Source organism: Uloborus diversus, chromosome 3 (assembly GCF_026930045.1).
Source record: "Uloborus diversus isolate 005 chromosome 3, Udiv.v.3.1, whole genome shotgun sequence".
In the NCBI taxonomy this organism is placed as follows: Eukaryota; Metazoa; Arthropoda; class Arachnida; order Araneae; family Uloboridae; genus Uloborus; species Uloborus diversus.
The window spans coordinates 142,720,115-142,731,781 of record NC_072733.1 but is presented as its reverse complement, the minus strand read 5'-3'; the positions used below and the strand labels follow the sequence as shown (position 1 = coordinate 142,731,781).

The following is an 11,667-nucleotide window of genomic DNA, read 5'->3' as shown; positions in this document are numbered from 1 at the left end:
TAAGATACTATTAAGATGCATTTCTTTAGAAGTTAGTTGATTTAATATGAAATCTACAATGAATTACAAGCCGTTATCTAAGTTTACTTATGCTTTAATTAAAATATGAATAAAATTGTACAATTGTTTATTTCCTTTATGAATCAAAGCAAAATCCTCTTTGTTCTCATGTTCACGAGCGCCAAACCATTACGAGATCACTTTGAAGAAAGAGAAATACATAAATTAATCATTTCATCTCAATAGCTCAATATTAAATACATTGTAACATGTTATTGACATCAAATCACATTTATGACATGCAAGATCGAGCGAAACCATTTTGTAAGACACTAGGCAGTTTTGAATGAATATTCGTTGAAATAACAAATGAAACTTGCAACATTACTAATTTCAAGAGTTAATTTGTGTTTTTGTGAATCATAAATTAAAATTAATCATTAAAACATACCTCACAATCACCGAAATCCTCAGGCCCCCTCGTGTATCTATCTACCGTTCGCGCGCCAAACCATTGCGTCGCCAAATGTCAAGGTTGCCGTAAATTTCCCTGTAAAAATCGCCAGGATTTTACTGTTATTAAAGTCCGCCCTCGGTTGGTGGTTGCATGACAATTCTTTTGTTGTGATCAACACTCAAATTTTCGATGTTGGGAAAACGGAACGAAGCTGTGAGTTCCAGCGATGGTGGTTTAAATCTAAAGAGTAAGTATGAGGTACAGTTCTAAACTTAATGTGAGTATTTGTCATCTTCATTGTAGTATAATAATAAAAATATTTAACAGTGTCTTCTGTTGTTGATGGTAGACGTGATGCTGACAAGCCGATTGATCGGGAGAAGGTGAGAGAAATTCCTCTATCTTTTTTTATTAAAATGTAATGAATTTCTTGTTGCAACTATATATCATTATTTAATTGGATTATCACTTTATTTTTATTGGGTCTTGATTGGCGCATACATATTCTGGAATGTAACTCTTAACCTATATTCTCGCGTTTCTTGTTACATTATAACTCTTTTCAAGTTCTTGAAAAAATAAACAAGCAACAGGCTCTGGGCCCAGCTATGCTAGTCCTAGTCAGTCTATTCTTCTTCAGAAGCACAGCAGCAGGCCAAGGCTGACTCGCTGATCCTTATCCAGTTGACCCTATTAGTCGCTATGGCTCTCCATCAGTTGACTTCCATTAACTTGAGGTCCTTTTCAAGATTGTCGTACCATCACGTAGGTGGTCGTTCTCTACGTCTAGTCCCTTCAATTTTCGAGAAGGTTTTTTTTTTTTGATAAGGAAAGTATTGGCGTATCTGTATAGATGGCCTAGCCACTTAATATGTGGGTCATTCCATATCAAATCAACCAAAAAAAAATAAATTTTGAAGGTCAATGTTTTGGATTATTATGATTTTTTGTCTGTTTGTTATACTTACCTCCATGATGAAAAAACTGAAGTTTCAAATTTTTTCGACAATTCTTTGCAAAGTTATACATTTTTTTAATTTTGGAGGAATCCGAAATTTTGCATTGATTAAAATCTTAAAAGGGCTATTATTAGAGTACTGTTTGACTTAGAAGTCTACAATTGGTGCTGTTTTGTTTAGTCTTTTATGAGGTTTTCAAAAATATATAACAAAGCCCAGTTGCTAAAAAAATATTTTTTAAATTTTTTTATTAAAAAAGTTTTTTTTAATTTGTAAAAATTCAAAATCGAAATTTTTAATTTTCTTGAAAAAAATATATGTTACTTAGCCTTTTGTTAGCAACATTTATTCAAAATTTCAAGATGGAATTCTTTTGGTATCATGCAGAAAAAAAAAAAATCCTCTTTCAACAGTGCTTTAATGGGTTATTCCATGTCAAATCAACCAATAAAAAATAAATTTTTAAGGTCAATATTTTAGAATGTAATGATTTTTTATCTGTCTATGATACACACCTCCATGATGACAAATCTGAAGTTTCAAATTATTTCAACAATTCTTTCCAAAGTTATAAATTTTTTTAACTCTGGAAGCATCTTAAATTTTACATTGTTTAGTAATCGCAGGCTATTATCAAAGAACTAATTGACTTAAAAGGTTAAAACTTGTGCTGTTTTGTTCAGTATTTTAGGAGGTTTAAAAAAATATATAACAAAACAGCTACAAAAAAAAATTTATTTATTTAAAAAAAATATTTTGTAAAAATTAAAAATCAAAATTTTTAATTTTCTTGAAAAAAAAAAAAAAAAACAGGGTACTTAGTTTTCTTTAAGCAACATAAATTTAAAATTTCATGATGGCATTTTTGTGGTATCATGGAGAAAAAATATTTCTCTTTCAAACAGTTGCTTTAATTTTATTTGTAAAAAACATTTGTTCTAATGAAAAGTAGTTAAGGTTTAAACCGGAACTATTGCGTAGAAAAACAAGTATTTGGCAGCATTGCAAGCATATTAACAAGTTCAAACAATTTTTTCGGTGAAAAAATATTTATTATTGAATAAAAAATCTAAATTTTATTTAAATTTGAAAACTTCAATTTAAAAGTTACTGAAGCTTTTTTAGCCATATTTTAAAAGCAAATTTAAGTTTTATTTATATATAATTTAATTGCTACAACATAAAATTTAATATTTTTTTAAGCCCATTAAGAAGCAGTTTGAGATGTGTGTAACTCACTTTGCTACTATAGAACTCGAATTGTAGGTCCTATAGCAGATATACTTTCTTCTTATGTAAGATTTCAATTACTTTTGCCATCTCCTCTTTCGAGACTTGGTATGTTCTGCTTGTAGCAGTGACAGGATGTAATTTGCACAGAACAAAATTTTTAGGAATGGTCAAAATGTCTGGTTTTCTTGGATAAATGAATGATGATGATGGTCCGCTAGGATGAAGGAAAGAAACCTGGATTTCTTCTTCTACCTGGTCTTTTGAAATTACATATCCTATCCACCATTTGCTGTCATAGGCACAAGCAATATAGCCCACAATTTCTTCAAACTGTACATCCCCATTATGAGGGCTCATGAACTCGGGATCCTCTGTACTAGAGCCTGGTTTTGGATCTTTGCTGAACTCATTCATAACATCATCAGTTTCAGGAACTGAAGAACGTTTTTGTTTACTTAATTGTATGCGACAAGCAGTACAAATTTTCATTCCTTCTTCAATGCCATATGTTAGTGTTGTCATCCACAAGCTTGCAGTTCTTAGATCTTTTTTCACCCAATGTCCTTCCTTTTTGAATGGATTGCAGCAAAATATGCTCCATTGTTTATCCATTTTCAACTGAAAGTTGGCTCTTAAACAAAACTATGCATAAATTTAACATTAAAATAAGAATAAAAACTCGCAAAAAAAATTCTCAAAGAAAGCAAGCAGTAAAATTTAGAATGTGCACTGTCCAAGAACATACAAAGTTCTGAAGATTTCAATGCCTCTGTAAGTGGGAGAAAGCAGACGGATTTCATATTACACCAGGAGAAAGCCTAAGGGTTCGTTACAGCAGGCAGCGGATGAGTGGAAGTGGCTACTTAGGGGATGGGTAGCAGGTATGTAGGTGCTGAAGCATGACTCATGATGGTCAAGACCTTCTACTGTATCAACCCATGAACATAGGATTGAAAAAATGTTGATTGGAGACCTTTGCTTTACTGAATTATTTCAACACTTTCGATTACGGACCATTTGCCATCGATAAGTAGACTAATATATTTTCAATTAATAAATTTTAATTTTTGGCTATTTAAAAAAACCTGCATATATATATATATATATATATATATATATATATATATATAATATATATATATTTCTGTATAAATAAACATCTATATATATTTAAAGGAATCAAGCCAAGGGTGCCAATAACACCTCCTCAAATACTGTACAGCCCCCCCCCCCCCCCCACAGGGATGAAACCTCTTTACAGAGAAAAATGCCCCTTAAATATCCCCTTAAAAATCTTAATGGCACAGTCTTTGCCATCCTTCCGCCCCCTTTGGATGATCCAGCTGATCAAGCAGTATGAATTGTTACATGAATAAAGATGTTGAAAGAGGAAATTTTTTTTTTCTTATGATACCACTATAATGCCATTATGAAATTTTGCATAAATGTTGCTAAAGTAAGACTTAATAACATAAATTTTTTTCAAAAAAATTAAAAATTTCGATTTTGAGTTTTTTCAAATTAAAATTTTTTTTTTTTTTTTTAAATGTTTAAAAAAAGAAAAAGGTAGAACTAGGTCATGTCATATATTTTATAAAACCTTATTAAATACAGAACAAAACACTACCAGTTTTAACTCTTTGAGTCACATAGTTTTTTAATTACGGCCATTTAAAGAAAACGTGTCAGGAAAAATTTTTAACTTCGTCAAAACTTTAAAATATTATAATTCGAAAACAAATGAGTGAAAAAATCCAAAACTTTGTATATTTTCTCTGTTGTGGTAATACTCCATTGGAACAAAAAATGAGCAAAATCTAAAGACATGACGTTTTGACCATTGGTTGATTTGATATGGAATTACCCATGTGAGGCTTTTATAGCTACAGTAAAACCTGTGAAGTTGACCACCTTTGTAAGTTGACCATCTGTCTAAGTTGACCGCTTTTTTCAGGCCCTGAATTAGCCCTTATCATATAAATCAACCTCTGTAAGTTGACCACTAAAGTAGTGCACCGCGCGTGGTCAACTTACACAGGCTTCACTATATCAGTCCCCTCCCCCCACATTTGGCATATTTTTTGTAAATTATCATGGTTGTGCAGAATTCTTCAACTATTGTTCTCCTGAATAGGTCCAAAAATTTTCTTTAAGATTTTTTTTTTCTTTCAAAAATCAGCAACTTTTCTTGCTCTGCTTTATTTAGGGTCCAACATTCACTTCCATGCAGAAAAATATGCCTGATTAAAGTTTTATGAAGGCTTAAATTTGTGATTAGGGAAATGAACTTCAATTTGAATTGGTTTCTGAGACCATAAAAACTTCTATTTGCCAAAAAGATTCGATTATTAATTTTAATTTTCAGACAGTTGCTACTTGAGATCAGAGTTCCTAAGTAAGTAAACTGTTTTACAGTTACAAAGTCAAAAATTTTGTTTTGTCCACATTAATAACAAGTCCCATCTCTTTTGCTGCACTTTCAAGGAGGGACAGACTGGGACCCCCTAAAACGGCGGTGGACAAGAAACCCAAGAGCGCTTGTGCACAGTTTCTAAAAAACAAAAAGAAAAAAAAAGTTTGTATATATTTTTAATAACTGAGCTTATTTTTTTACAAAAAAAGCTTTTTAATATTCATTTTTGGGATAGTTTCTGCCCGAAGCATAAGCAATGCATGAAGAACTCTGGGACCTCTTTCTGTTGCAGAAGAACAAGCTCTGTAACTTGGTAATTGTAGTGCTTGAAATGCTTACATCAAAATCTCATTTTAAAATGTTTTTTGAAGTGCAGAGAAAAACAGTCATCTATTATAATTTATCCTGTTAACTTCTATTTGAATCTTGAACATGAATTTAAAGCATGCAGCCCTGTACAAAAAAGTGCAATAGATTCAAAAACGCGATGTAAAATCAATGTCATATAGGAAAAAGAAAGAAGCATATATAATATATATATATATATATATATATATATATATATATATATATATATATATATATATATATATATATATATATATATCAGATGACTTTTTTAAGCTAAAAAGGAATTTTAAGCATTTGTCTTATTTCTACTGAAATAAAAATTTAGTATTTGCATGAACTGCAGTAAAATCAGAGCATTTGAAAAAAAAATTGTTTTGTTCATTATCAAAAAGAAAAAAAAAAAGCAATTCATATGCCTGGCAGAAATTTTTAACATTTGTTAACCCTCTTCCACCTGGCACCCCTGGTCGGAGCTGCTGAGGTGATGATTGAAAGCAGTTGTTTCATTGTTGTCTTTACCTATTCGTCAATTCATCGGTCCTGAGTACGGCCACAGTTTCCTACACAAATTTTTTTTTTTTGGGGGGGGGGGGCTTAAAATTCGACCTACCTTTAGAAGGGGGGTACAGTGGTCCTCCCGTACAGAAAATTTTGAAACTGTAGTCCTAAGAATGCAATTTTAGACAGTCTCTGATGGTTTAGACCGTGAAAAGTTCCAGGGGACCTTCTGAGGAAATTTTAAGAAATTGAAGTCTTAAAGACGTGATTATAGGCTGTATGTGTTGACATCAAAGTAAGGGATGGGACTTAGGCGATGTCTTCAATGGATTTCTTTTTTTTTAGAAATTGGTTGAAATCGATCAGCCTTACTAAAGATACCGTATTTTCGGGCGTAAGAGCCGTGGCGCGAATGAGATAAAAAGTAAAAAAAATTGCCCATGTGGCCCATACAACGGGGCGGCTCATACTATGTTTTTTTTTGGGGGGGTTTAAAAAAATGTATCAAAAATTCTGTTAATAGATGGCGCCAAACGATTTTTTCCAACAAGAGACGAAAGGAAAACAGCGAGTCCCCCAAAGAAGTTTCGGTGCCGCCGCCCCCCCCCCCCCCCGTAAATTTTCCACTCCCTTTGCCAAAACAGGTTTTCCAAGCTAATGGTGTAGGTGTCAAGCAACCTGTTCTCACTTACCCATCATGCTTCTCTTGCCTTGATTGTTTGCTTGTCGCTTGCTACGAATATCGTGATCGCACATGCTTTGCTTTCTTCTAATTTTTATTGCTTTTCGTTGCAAATTGTTTTGGAAATGGCCCCAAAACGACTGCTTAGTTACACTGCTGCGTTTAAACTGCAAGTTGTTTTAAAAGCCGAGTCGATAGGAAATCGCCCAGCAGCCCAAGGATTTGGAATCAACGAGAAATGCGTTTGTTGCTGGAGATCGCAGAAATCTGTCCTGGAAGATCTGCCGAAATCAAAATGCGCAAGACGCAGTGGTACCGCTCATTGGCCGGAGCTAGAAAAAAAACTTGAAAGTTGGGTTCTGGAACATCGTCAAAAAGGGATGCCGATATCAATGGTGCAGATCCGCATCCAAGCGCGAAAAATTGCTGCAAGTATGAGCTTAACAAATTTCAAAGGAACTGCAAATTGGTGTTTCTGGTTTTTGGCGAAAAATAAATTATCTGTGAGGCAGAGAACAACTGTGGGGCAGAGGCTTCTGGCTGACTGACTTGAAAAGAAGGGAAAATTCTTAGATTTTGTCCACAAGTTGATTGAACAAAAGAAATTTAAGCCTTCACAGTTGATAAACATGGACTGACGAAAAAATTGCAGCCATTAGATTTATTTCCCAATCACAGTTTTAAATGTTTCCTTCGACAACAGTGGGAAACGTGGATGGCAAATGGGTTGCACTCTTATACTAAAGGCGGCAACCTTAAGTCAGCATCGTATGCGGAAGTAGCAAAATGGGTGTCGGCAGCGTGGGACTCTGTTCAGCCTAGAACCATTATTTCAGGGTTCACGAAGGCTGAAATAAATTCTCCTAGCCATGATGCTGATGAAAATGAAGAATACGCATCAGACAACAACGAAAATTCCATGAAACTGGATGAAGAAATGTGGAGTCTTTTTCAGTCAGACAGCGAGGAGAGCAATTTCGATGGTTTTTAAAATTGCTTTTCTGAATGTTGTGGATGCGACCCACTTAAAGCGTGCCCAGTGGCGCCGACCACTTAAAAAAACGTGGAGCGCCATGAGGAGAAGGGTCTGCGTCCCGCGCTCTGGATGGTTACGTTAGTTAACCAACCGATGTCTCCTTCCGTTAACAAATATACTAATAATGAATGAAAAGTATGATTTAAAAAATCCTTTATTATTTGTCCTTCTAAAATTGCATTCAATTTTTTTGCCCTATTATTGTGTTATTAGATTTCGATTCCGAGTGCGGCCCGTACAGTAAAAATATCTTCTTTTTGAATATATACTGCGGTTGCGGCCCATACCCCCGAAAATACTGTATGCCCCAAATGCATAATACACCCAAAACTGCTCACAGCTGTTTTTTTTTTTGCCTCTGAACATTCTTCTTATACAGTGATAGAGAGCCAATTATCTAAAGCACGATTTCGCCATTTATGGGAGCCGCAAAATATTGAGACATTTCATTATTATTAAATCCCTAATTATTTGCGATGTTATTGCAAAATTTCACTGCATCCGTGTAGAGGCTTCATAGTTCCTCTAGGAGGTTCACATTTTGGGAATCATTACCTGGAGCATGGCTTTCTGCGATTAGCCTCCCCTCCCTTCACGCTCCTTTAACGGCTGTCCAAACGAGAACAAGAACAAAAGAAATCGCATACAAGGCAAAGTTATTGTTTTTGCCGCTTGCAGCGCTGCCTTCCTAGGGTCGGCTTACATGTAATTCTATTATGGAAACCTCATTTTTGCTTGCTTGTTAGTGTAAATCACAATATTTCTATCCGGTAATTTTTCATTATTAATCAAAACACAACTTACCATATTAAATTGCACATTTATTTTATGTGTTCTACTTTTTTAAATATAATATCCCATCTCATAATGATTGAATTATGTATTCACGTTACCTTTTTCTCTTGTATTCCTTAAATTATTATCATTATTGTTATTCTTTTTTTTTTTTTTTGAGAAAAGTTAAGTTTCTGTAACGTAAAATATTAAAAGATAAATAATTTAAATTAATTCGATTCGGAGTCACAACTGACTACAACTGTATTTATGTCAAGGACTGCATACTAAGTGCCTTGCCTCCATTATTTTTTATACCGATAGATGGCAGCACCATCACCGGATCGAACAGTTAATGATAATTTAGAACTAGACCAGGAGCTAATAGCTACCTGGTGCTAGCACCCCCGGAGGTATCGTTTCACTTGGAGGACATTGAGACCACGAGCATATTTAACGTCGCCCAGTCCCCGTTAATGATGACGGTGGGTCTTCGACCATCGAGGTTCGAACTCAGGACCCTCTGGCCCTGAATCCGACACTCTACCGAACGGGCAACCACGGCCCTTTAAATTAATTAGAATAATTTTTTTTTTAATGAGTTGCAAATACTATGGCTTTTATATCCATCATTCCTCCTCTTATTCTTTCTTTTTTCAACGCAATTTTCGTTGCAAAAGGTTTTTCGTCGATTATTGCTTTCATTTTTATATTGCATGATTATTTGAGTTTATTTCATTCTTAAAAAAAAAAATTATTTAAAGTAAACATGTAAAGAATTATAATAAAATGTATTAAACAACAAATAAAATTGATCAACTTTGTGTTCATGAAAATTAAAATTTGGCGTAGATGCAATTACATCAGAACATCGAACTAGGCCTGCCATTTAGTGGGATCTGGAGGGGGGAACCACCCCCTCTCTTTTGGAAATTATTGCATTACATGTAAGTGAGCGCAAGTTTTGTTGTTTCTTGGTACAATTTACATTGAGTATGTACTATACAGTATACAATCTTTTCCCCTCTCCATCATCTACATAAATTCGAAATGACAGGCCTGCATCCCACTGCATCTTAATTTAAGTTTTACTTCTTCTTTGGCGCTACTATGGATGTTATTTCAATAGGTAACAGAAGAGTCAGGTTTCATTCTTGCAAACTTTGGCTTAAAACGAAAGTAAGGAAAATGGAAAGCAAAAAAAAAAAAATTTTTCTCGGATATAGTACAGTTGGCTCTCTGTTTAACGACTTTCAAGGGACCACAAAAAATCGTCCTTAAGAAGAAAGTGTCCTTAAATAGAATGCTTTTAACATTACAGTTGACCTTCTGGGACTGTGAAAAGCCGTCGTTAAATAGAGCGTCGTGAAACAGAGAGCCAACTGTATCTTCTTTTATAAAACAGAAGAAAGGTAATACAATTTTTCCTCTCACACACACACACACACATTTCTCAACACATTTTTTCAAACATTAATTTGATTGAACCAGGACTCATTGTATTTGGTATTTAAATTCTCAGATGCTGTCTTTCTAAACAGATCTTTTAAAGTACGAAAAAAATCAGCCAATATTTTGTGCAACATCAATGTTTTTTAAATACTTGAACTACTTTCAATCAACTACTTTTTGTCTCATCGTCGGGATTTGAACCTAAGGTAACCTGCGTGTAAACGCATTCATTTTTTAAAGTTATAGATCTTTGAAACAAAGAGAACTAAATAAAATGTTTAATGCTCAGTTTTAATCAAAGAAATTCCGGTTAAAGTCGAGATATATTACAAGCTCGATATCTGGAATCGCTTGTGAAGATTTCTTCTTCGCAATAGCGAAAACAGGTCCGGATCTGCGTATCAGCAGACCCTGTGTGGGGGGGGGGGGGGGCAAGTCCTTAAAAAAACTATCACTAAGACTTATTAACATTACAAAAAAAATATATATATATAACTGCTGGCCTCTGGAAAGGGGCCCTACATATTTTGTTGCAGGGGGCCTCAAAATTCATAAATCCGCTGGATTACATTGTTATTATGTTTTTATTGTTCTCCAAAATCAGCCGGATAGTGTGTATTTGATAGATTGTTGTTTTTCCGTTTTGGAATATGCACTGGTAGTTTCTAATGATTTTGGAGCTGTAGTTTTCTAATCGGTTGAATAAGATAATGGAGAATATCTTATAAGCAGTGTTAAGTGATAAAATTTGTCTGTAATTACAACATTCTAACTTATTGCCCTTCTTGTAAATAGGACAAACAGATCCTTCTTCCCACTCAGTGGGCATTTGTTCCTGCGTTCAAATACAACAAATCAATTCATTGAATGTCCTGTTTACAGAGCAATTCAAAAGGTGTTTTGAAACGAATACAGTTGTATTGCCACGGGTTACATACAGTTGTGTTCAGGGGTCTGTCCAGGATTTTTCACAGGGTCCGTTTTTTGTGAAAAATAAAATAATTTTGTGCAAAGTGAATCAATTTTGTGAAAAATCAAATAATTTCGCAAAAAAAAAAAGGGAAAAAGAAAATTGTTAAATCGAAATTTTGTTTTAACAAATAGAGCGGGCACAAACTGCATCATTTAAACTTAAAGTAGAGTGTTTTCCTCTTCTATGTTGAGAATATCATTCTGGGGTGTTTTTTCTAGTATTTGGCTGGGTAGGGGGGCATCGCTCCCTCAAGTAGCAATATTTATCTACCATTCCACATTTTGTTAAATTATACTAACAATATTTCTGTACAGCATTTAAAATAATTGTAACAAAATAAATAAATAAATAAATAAAATTCTGAGGAGGGTTCAGCATTAAACTTTTTGACCCAAGACACTCTTAAAAAGCACAGAATTTCGTTTAAAACTTATAAATTCCGTGATTTTTACAAAAATAAAAAGAGATTTTATTTGATTACTTCTTAACAAAGCGAAATTAAACATCAAAAAATCGGATTCCCATAGCGGATGCAAAGAGATCGCAATTCTCAAAGTGAAGGCATCAAAGGTAAAAAAAAGGCTTGTAAAAGAAATATTTTTGATAAAATTATTTTTAAATGGCATTTTAGAGTCCTATGATAAACATATCATTAATATCTGTGGACACAGTTGAAGCAAAAATAAAATTTAACCATCGATTCAGCATTTTAATTTTTGACTCATAAAGAAAATGGAATTTTGCTTTAAAAACTTGAAATGCGTGTTCTAACAAAAATAAAGACTTTTCATTTATTTGCATCCTAATAAAGCGAAGTTAGCTTGAAAAAAGAACAAAAT

The 11,667-nt window shown here is 33.8% G+C and overlaps 1 protein-coding gene across 1 annotated transcript in view; it reads left to right on the top strand.

Annotated features, from left to right (window-relative positions):
- Positions 1-586: 586 nt before the first annotated feature.
- The window catches only part of LOC129218131 (histone deacetylase complex subunit SAP18-like), a 32,010-nt gene continuing 20,929 nt past the window's right edge, over positions 587-11,667 (top strand). Inside the window, exons 1-2 of the mRNA XM_054852342.1 lie at positions 587-704; positions 785-840. Of these exons, the coding sequence (XP_054708317.1) occupies positions 647-704; positions 785-840 (114 nt within the window). The 5' untranslated portion in view covers positions 587-646. The remainder of the gene's footprint in view (positions 705-784; positions 841-11,667) is intronic.